General features: G+C 37.7%; 1 protein-coding gene across 2 annotated transcripts in view; it reads left to right on the forward strand.

Moving 5' to 3' along the window:
- PTPN4 (protein tyrosine phosphatase non-receptor type 4) overlaps nucleotides 1-22324 on the forward strand; it is a 110714-nt gene that overhangs the window by 30717 nt on the left and 57673 nt on the right. For both annotated transcript variants that reach the window (XR_010080817.1, XM_063400835.1), the window contains exons 2-5: nucleotides 10339-10493; nucleotides 16869-16976; nucleotides 19755-19797; nucleotides 19894-19972. Coding sequence is in view for 1 of the 2 variants with exons in the window: in XM_063400835.1 (XP_063256905.1) it covers nucleotides 10339-10493; nucleotides 16869-16976; nucleotides 19755-19797; nucleotides 19894-19972 (385 nt within the window). In the remaining variant the exon portion in view is untranslated. The remainder of the gene's footprint in view (nucleotides 1-10338; nucleotides 10494-16868; nucleotides 16977-19754; nucleotides 19798-19893; nucleotides 19973-22324) is intronic.

The following is a 22324-nucleotide window of genomic DNA, read 5'->3' on the forward strand; positions in this document are numbered from 1 at the left end:
CAAAATATACACAGACAACTTTTCCTCCCCCTGTCTAATACCTCAGTTTTAGTGCCAGCCAAAATTCAACTTGAAGTTGGCTATGAGTAGAATAAAAGCTTTTTCTGAATTTACCGGTTTGTTTTCAGTTCAGATTCCTTTAACTTCAAAGGCTTCACAACTCAGATGCCATGGCTGGAGCTACAGCTGCTGGTTCTGCTGGCTGCTCTGGCCTTGCAATCCTTCAGTGTGCAGCAGTATTGATCCGTGGCTGCTCAGGTGGCTAATGGCAAGCCCACAGATTTTCTCCCATCACATGTTTTCTCTCAGTATTGTTTTCAGATAATTTGTGGCTGAGGCTCGTACAACGTACAGGATGAGGGGCTTGTGTTCATTTACAGTCACACTAAATTAGAATGTGTAACTTTGCATCATTTGGTGTTTTACCTGTTTTATCTGCTTAATTATGTACAACTGTTGAGGACCATCAGTTGTTATTTGCATGTAACTTTTCTCTTTTTGATTTCTTAAATTGTGTTTTAAAAACCCTCTTATTTTGTTAATGGAAAAGCTGAAATCAAAACCTAATTTTCACTGCTACATTTCCTTGATTCAGCATTTGTAGTCGGGCTATTGCTCAAGTTTAGAGCTGTTAATAATTAGTGTCATGAAAGGACTATACTTGGTTATTCTAGCTACAGGCAGTTGTACATTGTCATTAAAAGCTCAAAAATTTAAAAGACTCCTTTTATATACTGGGGACTTTTGTTTTCTATTGGATCTGTAGAGAACTGTAAAGTCTTTTCTTTAATGGGTGAAGAAATGTTCTTTTAAGTCCTATTGCAAAGGGGAATCAAATTTAGTTATGCCTTGATACCTTTGAGGAAAACTGTAGGAAGAAACTTGGATGGGGGGGGGGGTGTTCTTCTTCCCCCCCACCTTAAACAAGATATTTAATATTAAGTTGCTGTCACCTGGTACTTCTGTACTTTGTCTGAACTTGCACTGATTTCAGCCCTTTTTTCTTTTGATAGGTAAATATTTAGGCTTCCTGATCTTAGAGTTGTACCAGAGCCAGATTGCCCTTTAATGAAAGATTTATTTAAATCTGTTTAACCTAGTTGAAGAACGCTATTAAAAAGTACTGCAGATTTATTTTGAGAAGTCTATCAGGATATTTTAGTAATGTTTCGTTATAGTCTTCATTTATTACATCTTATTATAGCATTGAGTCATAAAAGCAAGAATAAGAGATCCAGCTCCAGGAATGGGAAGAGATGTAGTAATCATCTGTGTGAAGGTCATGGATTGCCATTTTTAATGCTATTTTCAAGCACGAGCAGGTTATGGATAGAATTGAGTTTAAAATAATGGAGGTGGAACTCACTTGGAAAACTTTTTATTCCTAGTAATCTTCACACATGATAAACACCTCCAAATGTGGTGAACTGACAGCTGGATAGCAGGAAACAAGGAGGTTTTATTTCCTATAAATGCATTTCCATATTTATTTAATTTTTAATATTTTTAAATATAGGAGGATAGTTGAAATCACCACTTAGTGGTATTTAAACAGTGTTCCTGTTCCTGTTCTTGTTTTTCCTGGCAGACATATCCTTTACTGACTGCTTCAGCTGTCTGCCCTTCCAAAGGGATTGGTTGGCTTTTTTAAAAATGAAGTTAGATTTCATTTTTCCCCCTGCCCTTTGCTGTGTCCGTGCTCAGTGGCTGGTTGCAGGAGCGTGGGCTGCTGCTGCTGCGCTGCCTGTGCGTGTTGTGAGCGGGGCTGTGGCCTCAGCTGTGCCCCTGGGCCTCTTCCCTCTCAGGGCCTTGCTCCCTCACAGGCTGGCACTGCTCGAGCTGGTGCTTGCCATCAACTTGGGTTTTCACAGAACAGGCTGTGATACCAATGTTGTTATTTAAAGACATTTCATGATCCCTGTCATGTTCCTGATACCAATATTGTTATTTAAAAACATTTCTCGCCTCAGCTGCCTTCTCTCTTTCTTCACACCAAGGTATGGCTTCTCTAAACCATTCTGTAAAGCAGTCACACTGTGGTCAGGTGATTCCTGGTGATCAACTATATCAGCAATAGTCCATTGGTTAATAGGGGGATAGGTGTGCTGTTTTTTCTGGTTCTTAAGTTGTGTTGGCTGTGTTGCATATTACTGAGAAATTCTCTACAGTTTTGCTCAAAGTCATGTCTGAAACCTCATGTGAGGTTCTTCACACATCTTGTTCAAATGTATGTGTGACTTGTTCCATAAAACTTCCCTAACCCCCCAAGTAGCACCTAGAAATGGAAAGTCTCTGGGTCAGAAACAAAACAGCTACACAAATTCATTCAGTGTTTTCACTGTGATTGTGGCTTCAGTGTGTCACAGCAGGACAGTTGGGTTTGTGTTGGCTGTCAGTAACCATACGTGCTCGCTGCGAAGCTTTGCCAAAGGCACGTGCACTCTGGACATTCTTCCTGCATCATGTGAAAGTGATGGAAAGGTCCTGTCTCTTCTGCAGTGACTGCATAACAATTTCATTTGTTATTGTTATCAGGTCAGTGGGTACTGAGCCGTGAGCTGGCAGGAGTAGCTGGAAGGAGGCTTGCTGTTGTCTTTGCATTTGTTCACACTCAGGGCTGTAAGACTGATGCAGTGAAAAGAGAAATGGGGGCCCTGATGGGGTAGGATGGGAGTGGAGGGAAGGGTATGACTGTTTTAATTCTCTTTCTTGGCTGCAGACTTTTAGTGTGTTGGTTGAGTTTCTTCAGCCTCTGACACTCCAAAACTGTAATGTGGTTTGGACAGATGTTCACTAAGACTAAATTTGAAGCTTAAAAATGGGTTTAAAATGAACCATGTTGAGCTGTTTGGAATGTATAAGTCTATCTGCCTTTTATTTTTCCTACTTCTTTTTTCCTTGCTGAAGAAATTTTAATATCTTCTCAGGCTATTATCTCATCTAGAGCCCTGGATAGTGAAGATGGAAAGGTTATTGTCTGCATGTGAAACATGACTGAGCACAGAAAGGGAGAACATAAAGGGTTAGATTCAAAATAATTGTCAGTGTTGATGGCACGGTTTCTAAGAACTTTTTTTTTTATTAATATTGCTCCTAAACTGCCAGTAGGTGTTGTAATCTCAAACTAATGAATTTTATCTTGCTGTTACTTGTTTCCTGAAATGCTGCATACAGGAGTGAAGTAAAGTAGATACCAGTCTTGCTGTACTGTCCTACTTCATAGTCAAAACAGAGAAAAGGATCAGCTGAATTTGAGAGGCTTTTTTGTGAATGTGGTGCATGCAGTTCAAGCATAATGAGTATTGGCATTTAATTAGTTAGAAGTGTCATTTGTAATAGGCTTCTCTGTTAGCTGTGCCCTTCTTCTTGGGGGCAGGGAGGAGCAAGGGAGGGAATTGTTGAATTGAAAAACAGTTTATTTTTCAGAGTAAACAGTAGCATGCTGCAGTGCTATCTCACTGGTTTGCTGTGTTCAGGTGTAGAGCCTCCAGCTGTCTCCAGCAGATCCTATGCAGAGTGACTGAACACTCATTAATTATTATTTTTGTTAGAAAGTATGAAAATCTGGGAGTGATAGAGCAAGGGGTTTATCTTTAACCTTTGTCTCTATCAGTAATTATGTGATTATAACAGTGAAAATCTTGCTTGATATCACACAGCAGTTGTTCAAATTTGAAATCCCTTTTCAGAGAAGTAGATAAAAAGTATTATTCAAGGAGAACTTAGTTTAAAAAAAAAATCCTGGGGTAATTTTTTAACTAAGAATGCTTATTAAAACTTAGGCATCAAGACCACACTGAAATCCACAACCAGCCCCATGAAATCTTCATGTTCATGAGATGCATTAACCATCTTAGAAATTTATCTGAGTAAGTGATAGAATATTAAATTAGTTCTCTACTACTCGTTCATGTATAGGAGAGAAGCTGACAGTGGAGGAGAGGGGCTGAGTTCAACTTCTTTTCTCTCAGCTGTGGAACTTTGGGCCAAAAATTTTCATAAACTGTCGTATATACACATTAAGAACAAATGCTGTTTTTGTTAGATTTGGCTCTTCCTATGACTGAGGATTGACGATGTGGAAAAGGAGGACGTAAGAGTAGCTTATTCATTGATATGCAGGTGAGATAATGGATGTTTTGAGGAGAACACGAGTATGTTTCTCTTTGTAGCTCTCAGAAGTGAAGTAGGATTTCCCTTTACTGTTCTATACTTCTGGCATCCATGAGGGATTTGCTCAAGCAGCTGAGTGTCTGCAGATAGTAGAGATCTTGTAGGAATGTATAAAAGCAGCTGCAGGTCAGCTAAACTTGTGTTCTGTTTTTGCATAGGAAGGGTGGAGACTGCTCAGGGCCAGGCTGTAAGGAAGGATTCAGGAATCCCTGACCCAGCAGCAGGAGAGTTTGGAGTCTGGGAGCTGCCAGCCCCAGGCAGGTACACGGCTGAAGAGAGCACGGTCTGGTTATGCACCAGTGGAGAGAAGCTGTGGAGTTTAGGGAGCTGCAGCTTCCTACATTCCAAAGCCAGCATCTCCTTGTATCCAGTGCTCTTTCCAGGACTGTCAGAGGCTGTAGTTACATTGTACGGTCACAGGAACTGTCCCAGTTGGTCAACAGTAAAGATGTGATATCCTTCTTCTTCAATGAAGGTTTAGGAAAAGTTTAATAAGTGGCTATATGATCACTTCTCAGGAGTATATTATCTTCCTTAAATAGAATGAATGTGGTCAATTTATATATAACTGATATTAAATGAACTTACAAATAAAACAGAAGGGTTTGATAGAGCCTGGTATCATTAATGATGCTGTTGCCTGGCTAGAAGTCTTGCTGGAAGCCTTGCACCTGGTGACTGGAAAGTGAAATAAGTCAGTGTTTACATATCACCTTTAATGAATGAAATATACTTTCCATTATTTGGTCAGCACAGAGCAGGAAGGAATCACAGAATTGTAGAATATCCTGAGCTGGGAGCGATGCACAAGGATCATCGAGTCCAACTCTCATTGGAACAATTTCAGGATTGTAGTGCATGGGTCGATTCACTTAAATGAAAATGCATTTCTGTTCTGCTTTTATTTATGAGCAATGTCCCGAAGCTGTGTACTGCATCAGAATTGCTGAAAGCTTTCAGAACAAAATTTTCAACCTTTTCTTTGGACTTAATGTGGAATTCCCTCAGAAAAGTGCATGACCAGCTAATGTTTAGCATTTTCAAACTAGTTTAATTTACATTTAATGTAGTGTCACTAATGTATTTTCAAATAAACCTATATGAAGATGGGCTCTAGGTGTAACTCAGTGTTTCTCTGAATTGCAATATGTTGTATTATTCTGTTTAAACCTTCAAAATTATCTTTGTACTTTTAAAAGGGTTTTTTTGTTATTTTAAAAGGTTGGGTATATATATGTATATAATTAAGTTGTCTGGATAATTTTAGTAACAATGGGGTCTGCATTTTACTTAATATATTCAAGCTGCATCATGTTGTAAGGACGTGGGTCTTCTGAGTCTGTGACCTACTTTTCTACTTCTTGAAAGAAATTCATGTGCTGTGTTGGACCCAAATGAGCAGGTGGGCTGTAGTGCAAATCCATGCCTTCTGGGTTGCTAAAATACAAGCTCCTAAACAAATGGAAATCTGGCGATGCGTGAGCTTCTTTAGCTGCTTTAGATGAGCCATGAAAAATGAAATTTCTCATGTCCTTGCATGCACATGTACATACAGTAATGTGTTAATGTGGTTGTTTTTCTGTACATTACATCAAGAGTTCTCCTAAAGAGAGTTTGCATCAAGTCAGCAAATTGGCTGCACACTTGGATAAATTAAATTTCGGTTAATTACCTGCTTAACCAACTGCTTATTTATTAAGCTGCTTAAAATCAGTTAGTTTATTGTAAGCACAAGCAAATTGTCGTTATACTGTATACTTTTACATAAAAGAATAAAGGATGCCGAAAATTCACTTGTGAAGCTTCTGCATGCTCTTTAGTGCCCTAACCAAGCCAGTATTGCAGGAATGTTCTGCCCTTTGGTAGGGAACACTCCCTGGAATTGCTTCATCACTTGAAACCTGAGCTCAGGCAGGAAATGTACGACTTACTCCCTCCACAGACCTGGGAGGTAAGTGGAGTTACTTTGCACGAGTTGTGTCCTTCCCCAGTTGCTGTAGCAGCATGTCCTTTAGATTGTTAACTCACATACTTTAGTATTACATGCTTAGCAGAGGACGCTGAAAAATTCTAAGCAGAAAACCTTTATCATATGTGAGGATTAAGTCCAGTTTAAATAATCCACTTGCATGCATAAAAACATTTTAGCATTAAGTGGCCATAGCACTGCCCATGACATGAATATGCACACACAGTAGTACTTTGCTTAAGTTAACCTGCTGTTTAAGCCAGTTGTTCTCAAACTGGTTTTTTGGTCAAAGTCTCAGCGTTTTATTCCTAATTCTTTTGGGGATGCACATTTTACTTTGGAGCTTAAAGCAGTCCTCTGTTCCATACTAACATTAGCTATAATATTTTTATGGCAGAAGTATGCAATGAATGTAGCTGAATTTCTATGAGATTTTCTTATTTTATATACCAGTATTTGTTAGGAAATCAGCTGTAATTTGTACCCTTATAAGCAATAGCTAGCCATCTCACTATTAGTAAGTTTTCAAAATATATGGGAAGAATGGCAAAATATGTTTGGGAGACTGTCTGTGTTCTTGGTGCATGTATTTCTGAAAGAAAGAAGTAGCAAAGATGATATGGGTACAGTTTGGGGCCAATTACGTTGTAAAACAAGTGTGTCAGTAAAACCAGTAATTGCAGGGTCTATCGGTGCTTAACAACTGCGTCCTTTTTGTTAAGTGTACATGTGCTGATAGAGGTTTAAATATGGGGTGTGTGCATGGTTGGCCACAAAGCAGTTCCATGTAATAGCCCTGGCAGGTCTTTGAAGGGGGAGTATTTTTGAAAGCCCCTGCTATGGGGAAGGTGTTCTAACATATTCCCTACATACTTCCATAGTGCCTTTGCTGACATATAGGCAAAGAGTAACTCTGAATGTGGGTTGCAGAAGACAGTCAGTCTTTTGTCACCTTCCTCTCTATTACTTTCATGGCTGTTTTGTTTCCATTTTGTAGATGCATTTCAGGATTTCAGTCATTACTCTTGTAAAACTGTGTTCTGTAGTTGCAAAAACCTCTTCATTTCGTGCAGGAAGCTTGTCTGCTATGAGATGGTGGTTCCAGCTACTGTGTATTTTATGTGGGACATGGAATATAATGTTTCATTGCATAATCTGAAAATACAAAACAGTTTCTTAAGTACATGAAGAAAACAGTAATGAATGACTGATGTCCAGCATGGTGGGACTATGAACTTCACACCAGGAAGATGCTGAACTCCAGACTGTGGAGCAGCATGAGAAGTGTGTGTGTCCTATTTGTTTGTTTCATCCTTAAAGAGAGTGGAGAAGGCGTTGCCCTTCCAGTCTGCAGCAACATAAACTGTTGTTCTGGCCCAATATAGCTGCTCCTGTTTCCATAGCAAACTCATAATACAGCGCCTTCTTTCTTGAATTTGATCATTTTGTTTATGTACATGGAGAAAAATGTAGTTGCTGTCTGTAACTAGGCAATTTTTTTTGTGTGGCGGGAGCAAAGATGATCTGTGTGACAGCAAGAACCTTGATAGATCTGCAGGCTGGGTCTGTTGAAGGGACAGAGTGAATGGTTTCATGTTGTTAAAGGATTTTGGGGGTGACTAAGAGATGATTGCTCACTCTTACAGATCTATTGCTGTGTCTAAAACCTAGTTTTCTGTCTAGTTTAAGGCAGTGATGAGGAAGGAAAAAGTATTGCTGGTCTTGTCTTGACCAGCAAATAAGACAAAAATAGAGGAAAGAACAGGAGAAAAGGTGAGACTTACCTTTTTCTTCTCTTAAAACATGATGGTTTCTAGCTTTTAACAAGTCTTTTTAGACTCTCCTAGCTCACTACCAGATGGATTTGTGAGGACTGCAATACTTACTTGAAAGCTGAGCAGCCATTTGTGCATTAGTGATTGTTTGTAATGAAGATGACACTCGCTGTTTCTTGGTTGATTTGTTACTTTTTCAAATCCTTGTATAATACACCTGTCAAGAAATTGTTTCTGTGGTATGGAGAAACTGGTTTTAATCAAATTGTGTGCTTTTCTGAAACCTGCTTAGTCTCAGCTCAGCAGCAAATACCATCCTAAAATTTTGGCTGTAGTTACCAGTTGTGTAGCTGCACTGATAATGCCAACCTTTATACCATTATGACTAGTAAGACTTTTAGATTATGTCTGTGTGGCAAAACACTGTGAGATGTTACGTGGTTGGCTCAGATCACTGGTATGGAGGTTCAATTCCTCTTTGGTGTTTAAGGTTTTCTCCTGCTTTTTATTTTTGAGATCTATAGAAGGTATGGCAGAAGCAGCCTCTCCATGAGGAGTTATCAGATGGACTTTGTTTTTAGGCTTTACTTGAGAGTTTTAATGTTTGTGACACAATTTTTCATAAATTTGTCATTAAGACAGTCATAAATTTAGCAGCTGGTGGCTTTATCTGGTGTCTGTATCATTCCGTTTGTCATGTTGGTTTAGCAAAGCAAAAATAAACTTGTTGTAGTTCTACATGAATACAGCATTTCAGTCCTGAAGGCAGTGACTGAGTAGCCAAAATAAAAAAGCTGCCTGGTGCGGAAGCAAGTACTTGTTAATCTGAAAATGCTGGGTAAGTCAAAACTGCAGCATTTTCCAAGGATGGATGATCATCAAGCAGTTTTTTTATGTCTCTGGTGTGTGGTCATACTTAAAGAACTGAAGATGTGATCTAGAAAAGCAAAATTCCTCAGGGATTTTTAGGGCAGTTGCTCAGGAGGTTGTCTGCTAGCACTGGAAAGATGATTGAACTGCCAAGTCCTAGCTTGGTTCTTGGTCTTTCCCATGAGAGCTTTTAGAACTTTGTATCTAAGTTACCAACTATTTAGGAGGGATTGATCTTGAATTTTTTACCCCTCCCTCTTTGTTTATGTATATTAAAGCACAGATACCTCTTATGATCCGTGCAAGCTCTAATTGCTGCTGAGATTTTGCTGTCCTCTGCTAATTTCTCCTTTTTTATCCAATTTTTATCATTGTATCCAATTATCTCCAATTTCTATCATTGTATGCTCACATCCCCCTCCTCAAATATGAAGCTAATGTGTAGATGTGTTTAGAGGCTTCATAATCATATGCCAGATGAGGAAAATCAATCATCTTGTATTCGGTTTGGAATATACCTCTGTTCTTTTGCTACTCTTAGGGTTTTAATTTTATGTCTCAATATATTCTGTACTTAAGTTATGAAACTTTGTTTGCTTACGCCCTTGTCAAAGGATGTAGAAATAGTTTGCTGAGTGTGTAATTAGGTGAATCACAGGCCCTGATCCTGTGAGGCACTTGAGAAAGTAGCTGCTATCATTGGGTAGAGCTGATACCTCCAGGTGGGCACATGAGGACTTTGCTGGACTGGGGCTGGATGATAATCATCAGAATCTGAGCTTTGAAGAGTGAAAGTCAATTCTTGCATGTTGTTTATCGGCTCTCAGCTTAGGGTGTAGACTCGTGATGGCCATGGTTGCTCACAGAGAGGATGAGAATAGTTTGTGCTCCCAAACTAAGTGTGTAAATCCAATCAAATTGACATAGACAGAGGATTCAGTAGTGTGACAAACATTAAACTATTCATGTTGTAATTTGAAAAAGAAGGGGGAAATAAACAATGTTTTTGTTACCGCAGTGTGCTCTCATGTTTTATGATTTTACAGTGAATGCACTGGCCTTCCAGATTAATGCATCAGTCTTGTGTGTTTGCTGTTCTCTTTTTTCTCTATAAAGTTTTTTATGTAATAATTTTTTTGCTGTTTTGCACTGAAATTAGTTACTTAATTACATCTAATAACAAGAAGCTGGTAGCCATGATGCCCAGCAATTACAGTGCTTTTTGAATTGAAAATGTTGTTGTGAATCTTTAAAAACAAACCAAAAAACCCAACGAGAAAACAGCAAACCCACAAAACAACCTTAAAATAGGGAGGGTGTGGGCAATGGGCAGAAAGTAAAGGATTGAATATTTTGCTATAAGGTTGTGTTATAACATGTAAGATACTGTTTTGTTATTGGCTACTGTGAATTTAGTATTCATTTTTCTTTTGTCTGTAATGGAGTTTTTAAATAATGGACTTTCTGTGTTTTGATCTTTCTTTGAAGTGAGGCATTCTTGCATTTGCATTTTTTGGCTCTTTTTACATTTCCTGTTTGTTTTGCCTGCAGACCCTGTGTGGACAGTAATGACTGCACGTTTCCGATTGCCTGCTGGCAGAACCTACAATGTACGAGCATCCGAGCTGGCACGAGACAGGCAGCACACAGAGGTGGTCTGCAACGTTCTTCTCCTGGATAACACTGTACAAGCTTTCAGAGTTAATGTAAGTCATGGCCTTGTTGCAAATCAGTACCTGGCTTTGGCAGATCAGTATCCCGAGCTTGCTTTGCTTTGCTGCGTTTGTATGGCTGGAGTTTGACTTACAAACAGGGTTAAGTAGAGAATAAAAGGGGAAGTTGTATTCAGGCAGACAGGCTTGTACATGTGCACAGTGTTATTGGGAACTTAGTCATTCTGGCATCCTCTGTAGTACTAACATCTTCATTTCAAAATCCAGTGTATGAAGCATAATTTATTTCTAGTAATTCTCTTTATGGATCAAAGTTGTCCAGTGGAAACAGAGGACAGTTTTGGTGTTGAGTTGAATGAAGCTTTTGTTCTGCTGCACTCTGGTTTTTGTGCTTTGAGCACAAGTAAGGTGAAGGGGGAACTCTTTCCCTAGCTGTGTTAGTGACTGTGTTTAATCACCTGTATGGTTATACTTGGTCTCAGCTGCCATCTTAGAGTATCTCCCTGCTCTTTGCTTTTCTCAGATAATATTCTTGTTCTGTGACTTCCCTCACTTAAGCTCACCATCTTCTACTACACTAATAAGAATGACAGGAAGGAAAATGGCAAGCTGGTTGCTGAATACTGAGAACTGTTAATGGAAAAAAATCAACACCTTTAAATGTGAACCTGGAATTTAAAATAGGTCATTCATTCCATTTTCTAATGAAAATGTACATGGTGTTGTGTATATGTTACACAAGTGCAACCCTTTCTTTCAGCTTCCTGAGGGGGAAAAAAACACCCTGAAAAATAGGCAAGGACCTCACAAGAAAATATTAAAGCATTTAAGGTCATCTGTGTGTGAGAAGAACCAGAACTCAACAGGAGAAAATCTGTAGGTTTTCTTGTGGAAGTAGAACTCTACTTTACTTTAAAAGCTATAGAATTGATGACTTACGTGGAGAAAGGTTGAATAATGTGGTGGTGAAAGTTAACAGGTGGTGTAATAATTAAAATTTTTCAAAAGGAAATTGAACTTCATCAAATGGAGTGTAGGAGTATCAAATAAGGCTGTGGGACTTCAGATGGGAAGTGAGGGAGAAAGTGAAGCAGTTGTCAAATCAGTGTGGACAAATCTAATTCAGACCATTTGAAAAAGTTCTAATGCTCAGTAATTATATTGAATTCTGATACACATTGTTCAGCAAGGATATTGATATAGTTGAATGTTTTAGGGAAGATTTGTGAGAGGGATTGCTTTTTTCTGTTCTCTAATCAGTGGTTGGAGCCTGCAGCTGCTGATCAGAAGTGAAATCTGTTGTTTGGCAAAAACTTGCAAGGATCCAACATCCAGAGGCTTAAGGTTCAGAGGCAGATCTGGTGGTTATTTTTTTTTAGCTATGTCAGTCAAGATGGAAGGGTTTAGGATATTCCCTTGAGGCATTACTGTAGTTCATTCAAAAATTACTTAATTTTTCTGGACTTCTGAGTAGTAAAGTGTGGGAATTTTGGATGATGGAGCTGAGGGACAGATTTTTAAAGACTTTAATTATTAACATCAAGCCTCGTTTCCCTTCTGGATAACTTTTTCTACTTACTTTCCCCTTTTTTGTATCGCTTAGTTCTCATCCTTGCTATCAGTTCCCAGTCTATACTGTCTGCCAAAAAGCAATATGTGCAAAGGTACTTGGGTATAAAGCATTAGAAGTGCACAAGAAATTGTAAATGTTGTCATCTTTGCCTTCAGGTGCATGAGTTCTCCATTCAAGTATGTCTTGCAGTTTTTTCCTATGAAGGAAGTAAGAATTGGGGAAAATAAGGAGTAGTAAGCCAGTAGGTATGGGAGATGTTTTTCTTTTTGATCCAGGTGTTCAAAAGCTGTATGTTTTTAGAGGATACTAGCACCTTTCAGAAAAGCAAAATCACCAGCTATAAATCCTCAAATGTCTGTTCTGTCTCTTCCAAGAAAAGATTATGTAATATGTTCTTACCACCTCCCTAGTGTACTAAATATTTTAGTTGCATGGATCATGCTTTACTGCTTATACAGATCAGCCTGCAAGTTTGTCTGTGAAAACTGAGTCTAGGGAATAAAAAGTTCCTTGGTGCTGAACATGTTGATCTCATGTCTTAGCCTCAATCTGTTTTTTCACAAATAGGGAGTAATAAAGTATTCATTTGTAGCAAATGTAACCTCCACGCTATACAGGTTCTCAGGTTTTATAGCTTTGTTTTACTTTATTGTGGTTGACACTATACTTAGCCATAAATATTTATGGGCTTGTTTTCAAAATAGGAAGAACAAAGATAACATCAAATAAATTAGCACCTTTTTTTTCTCCTGGTGATTGCTATAGGTATTCTGTATGCTAATCATTGTAAAACTTAATCATCTGGAGAATGCAGTAGTGTGTTAATAAAAATGTACTCAAATGCTATTTCTTCTCCAACAGCAAAGTGCTGATCACACAGTGTCTCTTGATAGTTTGTGATGTTCTGAGTTCACATTTGAACCAGCCCTTTTCATTGATCTGCAAAGAGGCCTTACCTTGTAGAGAGCGTAACAAATCAAAGCAAATAATCCCTGTGGACTGTAGCCAGAGAAAGGCTGCATTGGTTCCAGGCAGAAGAGTCAATTGGAATTAACCTGTGCATGTATTTGAGCAGTACAAACCCTTTTTCTAAAATGCTCAGCTTACCAAATGAAGAAATCCTCCTTCAGTCCTGAAAAGCAGACTTCAGTAGAAATGTAGCTGGGAGAAGGGAGGCTGATGTGAGTTAACGACGTGATCAGGATGATTTGCATTACCGTAAAACTGTTTCTTCGAGATCAAATTACTTTAATTAGTTTTAATTACTTGTTTGAATACCTAAAATTATGTATTTTCCATGCAGGCTGGCTTAGTTCTGTTCCCTGAAAACCAATAGATAGATATGAGGATAACACTAAAGTTGGGGAAAAACTAAGGCAAGATATAGATGGGATGGGTTGTTCTGTGAGCAAGGTTAATGGTCATGGAAAAACGTTTCAATTTGGAGCCTTTACTACCCCAGAACTCTCTTCAAACTTAATGAATTTACACTGTAGTGGAGAAAAAAATCTAAAAATCTGTAAAATAACTCAAACCAAATAAAAAAACCCCAAACTACCCCCCTGTAATTTTAGAAGTTAGCATTTTTAGTAATCTTCAGCATTACTTAGATACTTACCCTTTTTTCTTTAACAAAAAAGAAAAAAAAGAAAAAAAAAGAAAAAAAAATAGAAAAAAGATAGCACGAGCTGTAGAAGGGAAGGAGACAGTTGTGCCCTGTTGGGGAATGCACGTCCAGGAGCAGCAGCCCAGGCATTGTGGTGAGCTGCAAGGGGAAGGGCTCTGTGTTGTCACTAGTGAAGAAGCAGCACAACCTCCCATGAATGTGTGAGCAGCAGAGCTGTGACCTGCTCCAGGAAAGCCCAGAACCTGTCACCCCCTTCCTCTGCCATCAGAAGTCCAAATGGTTTTGGGCTGACATGGCAGCCATGTCTCTGGTGTGTGCTGTGGTGTCAGTAATGCAGACTGAGCACAGGGTTGGTGAGCAGGCATCAGACCTGAGAAACTGCAGGTGTCTGCCTGAATTTTCACATATGCTGTTTGTGAACAAGTGACAATCATTTTGCATTTAAAAATGAATCTGTATATATCTAGTGGTACTAGATGATAAATAGTTCATCAAATGCAGTAAATGTATTGATGTCTAGTGTTTATGTCAAATTTGTCCTAAAAGGCCAAAATTTGTGAGATATTCTGCCTCCAGCAATGACAAGTAAGTACATATAACCCTCTAATTCTTCAAGTCAGAGAAAATGGACCTTTTTATGTCTAACTCCTGTGATTTGTCTTAGGTAGTTCCCATTTTTCATACATGGTTTCATTATTTCTTTTTTATGAGGAAATAATGTTTAACTTGTATCTGTAGCAACAAAGCAAATTTCTTTTTATGCTCATCTACATTTATTGCGTTTGCTTTTTTATTTAAAAAACCCAGATAATTAAACTTGTTGTCATTCTTTTTGCAATTTTGAGCAGCTATTCAATGTTATGATAGTATTACAAATATTTTGGATTTTTCTCAACAAGCAGAATTGTGACTTTCACCTGTTTTGGCAAGCTGCAGCATCATTACATAAATATCAGAGATAGGTTAAGCTAAGGTCTGGTTTTGCTAGATCCTTATCTTTATTTTGCACATAAAAAGTAAAACATTGTGATCCAAACAAATGCTTCATGTTGAAACCTGTCTTCTCTTAACAAATTTGCTGCTCAACTGCAGGAAAAATACCTTCCTTGCAGTTGTGGAATGATGTTCTGTATTTCTTAATTCAAACTTATCAGCAAATTTTAAGCTTTTTCGTTAGGAGACATCTATTCAGGTATTTAAGAAACTGTATGCATTGGCAGGATAGGATTGGAATAAAGCTACAGAGATGGGGTTCTGCATGTTAGAGGAAGTAACACGTCAGTTGTGGTAATTGCAAGGCTAAACTTAGGTTCCAGACATTTCCCATTTTCTGGTGTAAGTTACTGTTATAAGTTCTTAGTTTGTGTTCTTATTTAAATCTACGTGGGAAAAATGCCAAGAGGCAATTAGTGTTGCTATGTAATTTTAAAATTAGCTTTATTTGCTGTAAAAACTGTACTGATTATTGGTTTATTTCAGAATATAACAGAAACTCCTAATTTAGTAAAAATAAAAGTAACTATATTTGGATTGTATGTTAAAAATGCCTTATGCATTTAAGCTGTTGTACATTTATTGTGTTAACATCTGGTTTTTTCTTCACTTGTTTTTAGTAATTTGTAAAGTAAATTTTTCAATGCTGGGCCCTCCTACATTTCACTAGGAGAAATTTTCTTGCTAGTATTTTTTAAAAAAGAAGGTATTTTGCAAAGTAAATTCAGGAATTCTTAGGTCACTTCAATTTAGCCAGATTTGTACGGGACCTGAAATATATGCAATTTCAATTTAAAGATGTGTGCAGAGTTATGGGTATGATTGTCCTCCTGGGATTGTTTCAAGCATAATTTGTGGATAACTCTACTTTTTTATTTTTATGAAATAAATTACCATGCTTCTTGGAGTTTTTAGACTCAAAGAACTCTGACAGTTTATTCAATTTCAGTGTAAATTCATCTGAGCAAAACAAGTTAGTTTTGATAGGATACTCTTAGATGTTAGCAGATACATGACAGTAGAATTGTAGATTTTTCTCTTGTACGGATATTAATGAAATTCTTGCAACCTGATCTTGATCTTTTAGTTACCTACTTCCATTTTAACAGCTAAGGTAAACTGTTATGTAATCTCTGTGAAACGGGGTCCTTTGGGAGCAGAACAGCAGGGTTTTTGTTTTAAAACTCTAAAATATCTTACTGCCCACAGCAAACAAGGCAAGATGTATCGAATCCACTGTAGCTGCAATAGTACTTGACACCTAGAACATTATTAGAAGTTTCTCTGCTTGGTGACAGAAAAGTAGAAAATCTGGATGGAAGCCGTATCAATCATCTCTTTCATATTTCTTCTTGACAGTTCTTGCTGAATTTTGCTTGTCTTTTGTATTTCAAGATGCTAGGACACTTCTAACTTCTTTGGGAAACTCCCTTCAGATATCACCAAATGTATTTATTGAGTCCTGTCATAATGACATACTCAGAGTTTCAATTACTATGTTGGCAGTATTTTCAGGTTAGGCAAAAAATTGCGAGGTACTAACAACTACAGATTCTTTTTATATCAGTTTGTGCGTAACATTTGTCCCTGTAGTAGAAATCGAATTTGTTCACTTGACTCTGAAAAGAAGTGTTACTGTTACTCTGTTACTTTGAATTAATTCATGTAGAGTGAAGTGCTATCTTAGAAGGTATGTAAATAACACTTGTTGGTTAGATATTTGAATGTTTCAGCTGTCTCTGCCATTAAACTTTGGAAACATTTTCAATATGCTGGTTCATTTAAAATCAGGATAGATTTTCAGATAAGGAAGGATAATTTGTATAGATCTGTGCATTTGAATTCAGTGACCCAAACTTGTTTGCACCGAGTTCTTTATTAATTCCTGAAGGTTTTTTTCCTTTTCTGTCCTCCCTTTAAATATCAAATTTGGCTAATGAAAGGCTTTCAGAAATAATCATGTAGCTAGCTGAGAAGTGAGAAGTTCTTACTGTCAGAAAATGACTGAGAAGAAGAATGATTTCCTTACATATGTTTCAAAAAGAGATGAAGCTCATTTAAAAATAGTGCTGCTGGGATACACTTCATGATACTTAAAATAGTGCTGCTAGAGCACATCTAAAAGAATTTATATTTGCTCTACCTGCCTGAAATCTGTGTGTCCAGTTGTATATATTTATTGATTAAAGAAAAGGTCTGTATTTCTTCTCTGCAGAAACATGATCAGGGCCAAGTTCTATTGGACGTAGTCTTCAAGCATCTCGATTTGACAGAGAGAGATTACTTTGGTTTACAGTTGGCTGATGAATCTACTGATAACCCTGTAAGTTGACTCTGTTTTATAAGTATAGTTTTAGAACTCATAATCATGTTCATCATTGCACTCTGTGTTGTTTAAAGAGAAGTAAATAGAAGCCATTGCAAGATGGTGCCATCTTCCCCAAGTGTCATTTGCGAGGGTCTGTATCATCTTGTAGTTATGATAAAATTACATGTTAATAGTCACAGGTTTGGAATAAAATATTGAGTTCTGTGCTTAGGAAGTAATATCTTAAAAGGATATTGCTTGTTTTAGTATATCTGTTTACTAGATTGCATTATCATTGTCAAAAATAGTCAATATGTGTTAAGTTTGTTTTGTGGTTGTTTTTGTCGCTGGGACTGACAGAGTAACGAGGGGGTTTTAGATAGTTGTCTATGGAGTTCCTGTTTCTAGCCCAGATACCTGGTGATCTGTCAACAGGGCTTTGTATAGTCCAGTACCTGACAAGAGCAGTCATGCCATCACCTGAACAAAGAAGGGACTCCCTGGAACTGGGTTTTTACAGTAGATCATGGGCTTAATTGAGAGGAAATCCTACACAACTGAAACCTTGTAAATCACAGGTAGAAACCAAGAGATGCAAATGTAACATTCACTGCACTAGTTACAGTGCTCCTGTTGGGACTTGATTGCCTAAAGAAGGCTTCTTGGATTTGTTCTTTTCTAAGTATCAAATGGTCAATGCTTGTTTTACAAAGTGCAATTTAGCTAAGTATTATTCCTTGTAAGACAGTTCTTTACCTAATTCTTATTAGCTGTGCAGCACAGTGATGGGGTCAAAACTTACCTCCCAACTTCTGCATCAAAGTCAGCTACATTCACTTGTTGACAGTTCTGTTAAGACATTGGTGGACTGCCTCTGTAATATTTTTATTCTAAACTTTGTTTCAGGCTGAAAAAACATAGGCAAGCAGAAGAAAAGGCTGAATTCTTTTTCAGCTTTGTCTAAGAATATTGCTCAATATTTCACTCAACATTCAGAAATTTATCTGGCTTTCCAAAGGGTAGATCTCTAAACTGTCTTTTAGTTTATCTGTCTGGGAGCAGATGAACACAACACTGTAATACAAGGATCTGATTAAGGGTTAGTCTGAAAGAATGCCTTTACAGGTATTTGATACAAGCACATACTTGAAAGTTCGGGGTTTTTTATTTCTTAACATTTTGTCTCTTCAGCACATATCTAGCTGCCATGAAAACAATGTGTCAGAGCTAAAAGAAATATGACCAATATTAGTCATGCAAGCTTGAAGAATCGATGGATTTGACTAATTTCAGGTTTTGATACACATTTATTTTTACACTTGGTTCATTTGGACAAGGAAACCGTATTGGGCTGACAAATATTCCAGTTACCTGTGAAATAACAGAGCAGAATATTGCTAATATATCATTAAAGCAGCAGCAGATAAAGATGATGAGGAGAAGGGGATTCTACTAATTGAGTGTGAAACCTCTGGCATTTTGTTAAACATGGATCTCATGAATTGCAGAACACTTGTGGTTTTTTATAATAATATCAAAGTAAAAATCAAGTATCTTTCAGCATGTTTTGAAGGATTCTTATATACAGTTCATATATATCCCTGGTTAGAGTGTTTTTTAAGCTTTTACATTAAGTCGTAAAAGTTAATTGAACCTGTATGAGGCTTTTTTTTAGATAACCATGCTCTTGAGGCTGTATCAAACTGCCTTTTTACTTCCTCTTGAGTTAACTACTACAAGGATATAGCATGTGGATCTAGTCATCGTTTTTGTTATTCCTCATGAATAAAATGACACAGGAGTAACTTTAGATTCAAAGTGTGCATCAGGTAGCCCAGGCACCTGTGTGTTTGCATCCTCCTCCCTCACCTGAAAACAATAAAACAGCCCTGTGATAAGTGTGAAGGAGTTGTGTGCTGTACTGGGTTAGGTGTCTGTCACTCTATAGGAGCTGTGTCTCTGTAACAATGTCCTGAGGCTTGTGGACTTGCCTTGCAAGGCAGCACAAGGAACTGAACAGGATTTATACCAAAGACAGACTTAGGAGTTACCTGGACTATGTTGGTGTGTAGAGAGACTGCTGGGTCTGCTGATGGGCAGTGGTTTAAACAACTTGCAGAACTTTCCAGGCAGCCGTACTTTTATCTGAAATTTTCCACATTGATTTTTATAAAGCTTTGCCTGTACACAGCCATGTTCTCCTGTAGGAACAATCAAGATTTGGCATTTTTCAGTAAAATTATTGTGTTGTCCTTAATCCAGGAGGCTGAGTGCTGACTCTCTGGCTTCCAAGATCCAGTTAGTGATGTACCAGTGTACACTCAGGCTCACAATTTGAGCCACTGGGATCACTCCCTGGATGTGCCAGACACGCAAAATCCAGAGTCCGAAGTAGTTAAACAAATTAACTTCTGAGTTGGGTAAATGAGCCTGCTTACAGCTCTTCACTACCATAGGTAGTTCTTAAAGAGTTGCTGACAGTTGTTAAACACAGCATAGTTGGGTTCTGACCTCTCTCAGGCTCCTGTGATAATCATGGAAGCAACTCGAAGTAGAATTACTGCTGTAAAACAGGTAACTGGACAAGATAGATTAATCTTGGGGAAAGAAGAGCAGCAGCAGTTGTTGATGATAGTGGTGATGTCTCCAGAATCAGTAATAAGCCTGTGTATGGCAGAGAGGCATTTAAAAAACCAAGTAAAAATGATAGAAAAGCTCCAGTTTCTTGATGTATAAGGCTGTGATTTGTACTTTGTTTCTCTGAAGTTGGTGTTATAATTTGTCTCTTTCCAGAGGTGGTTGGATCCAAACAAACCTATCAGGAAACAATTAAAAAGTGAGTAATGTATGTATTTTGTCAATTCATCTATTGTTGTTATGCTGTTTTTCCAGGGTGCCCTGATTAATTAGAAATAACTTTTCTTGACCATAGGAGGATCTCCTCACAGTCTGAACTTCAGAGTTAAGTTTTTTGTAGGTGACCCAAACAAGCTCCAAGAAGAATATACAAGGTAGGTCTGGTTGCTTTGTCAATACAATACTTCTCTAGAACAGTCATTAATTTCTTTAAAGTGTAAATGGAAATTTTCTTTTAACTCATTCCTGTTGAATGTACAAGCTTCTAAGTTTTGTCTGACAACTACAGATATGAACTATGCAGTTGTATCTGTGAATAAACTTACGAATTTATATGCAAAGTGAAGTAATTACATGAAGCAGATACTACCAAATAGAAACAGAAAAGGGAAAATAGGGAAAAGAGGAAAAACTTAATCCCAGTATTTACCAATAAGTGCAAATTTAATTCTATCCTTCCCGGTGTTCTTCTTTGTCACTGGAAAATTGCTGAGCATTCTGCATTTTTTTACACCTTCCTCCCCAATTAGTAAAATAAAATTAATCTCTCTGTGGTTGTAATTGTAGATTGAATCATGTAAGCTCATTTTGATAGTGGTGTGTTGAAATCCGTTGAAGAAAATGCTCATTGTGAATCAAGAATCAAAGGCTCGTGAATTGCAATTAGACCCTGAAGAAATGCCTCAAATTTTCCATATTTTTAATTACTTCTGGCCCTCTACATAAATGGCATAAATTGACAGATTGGAATTTTTGGATGTCAGCCATTCTGAAAACAGGTCAGCCCCATTCAAAAAAATTATTGAGGATAGCTTTTGAAACCTAAGTACCAAAACTGTGACAATTTGAGTCCACATTTCCTTTGATTTGTCATATTTTGGACAAAATTTTGCACATATCTATGCAGACAGAATTTACTAAAATGAGTCCCAGAGATCCTGGATGAGACTTCGTTTTACTGAAATATTTACTTTAGGAAGATTTGGCAATTTACTTTATCAAAATAATGAAGAACATGTTTTTTGAATTAAAGGAAAATATGTCATATTCCTGAGGAGATGAAAAAAAGGATAAATGTTGATCAGCGTGAAGTAAACCATAAAGAAGGAGAAAACTGGCGAAGTGCTATTCTCTAAATACAAAGCTATAAACACAGCTTTCTTTTAAATGAGAAATAATGTATGGTTTCTGTATCTAGGTCAGCTCTGCCTTTTTTGCTAATAGGCCTAATTGCCCCTGAGAAAACTCATTTGTATTTGGAATTATTATAAAGAGAGCAATATTATCCATGGGTTTTTGTGGAGTGAAGTTAGGATACCGTGTCACAAATACGGGTCCTTTCACGTAATCAGTATTCCCATGTCAAAAAGGGGAAAGAAAAGAAAGTGCAAACTTGTGACAATTCTGGCTGAAGCTGAGGCTGTTCCAAAATGCTCAGTTTTTAAAAATTCCATGAGAACAGAGGAATGGCTGGACACACGAAGCAGTATGAAGAGATGCCAGGGAAGGGTTCAGTGCAAGCTCGTGTCTTCTTAGACCTCTGTGCTTTCCTGGGAGTGAGGCAGCTTTGAATGCCCCAGGTCAGGAGAGGTCAGCAGGGGCTCAGTGTGCTGGAGAGCTTCGCTTCAGGAACTTGTCTGGGGAGGGAGTGAAGCTTCATTAGTGCTCCTCGTGGCAGGAACAATCGCTTATTAGCGTTGGCTCCATTAGCAATGATTCTGTCCTGCCCTTTCCTAGCTAGAGCTATATAAGCAAGATGAGAACACAGTAGTGCAGTGCTGCCTTTGTTGTTTTAGTGGAGTCTGTTGTTCAGGCTTTTGCAGATCTGCTTTGCTAAAGCCTCTGTTGATTTCCCATTTTGCTCAATAATATGTGAGGCTTCGGTGTTCAAACTGGGCTGCTTGGCTAACAAGCCATTAACCTCACTGTTCACTGAAAACAGTGGGCACAAGATGAACTCTGCTTGGTGTCCCTTAATCAAGATGTGCTTTAAGTATCATGAAATATTTCTAATAAAGCTTTATACCAAAAAAGGCAAATAAAATGGAGGTGCAGCTGTATATTTGTGCAGAGATGCTCAAGCAAAGCATGTGAAGCATATCCATTTAATATATAAATTTAACTTGTAATTTATTGCATTTATTGATCAGTAAAGAAACTTGCTTTATCTATTTTTTTGTTTGTTTGTTTCAATATGCATTTTAAGTTTTTGAAGTATTTTGAAATCTCTAAAGCCTGGCTAATGCTAAGTTTTAACTTCTTGAGGTTAATACCTTCTAAACTAAGCTTCCTGCCTTTCTGGGCAGTTAAAGAATTTCTAGGTGGTTTTGTAGGAGTTGAGCACATGGACTACTCTTTGCTTGTCAGTTCCCAAATGTTTTCCCTCATTTTCTTACAAACATGGAATGATTTACCTTTCTATATTGTATAGCTTGTAAATAAATGGATTTCTCTGTGGAAATCTTTGTGGAAGCCTTGAAGTGGTAGATAATCCAGTTTCTGAAGAC

The sequence above is a fragment of the Prinia subflava genome, chromosome 6 (assembly GCF_021018805.1).
Source record: "Prinia subflava isolate CZ2003 ecotype Zambia chromosome 6, Cam_Psub_1.2, whole genome shotgun sequence".
NCBI classification, from domain to species: Eukaryota; Metazoa; Chordata; class Aves; order Passeriformes; family Cisticolidae; genus Prinia; species Prinia subflava.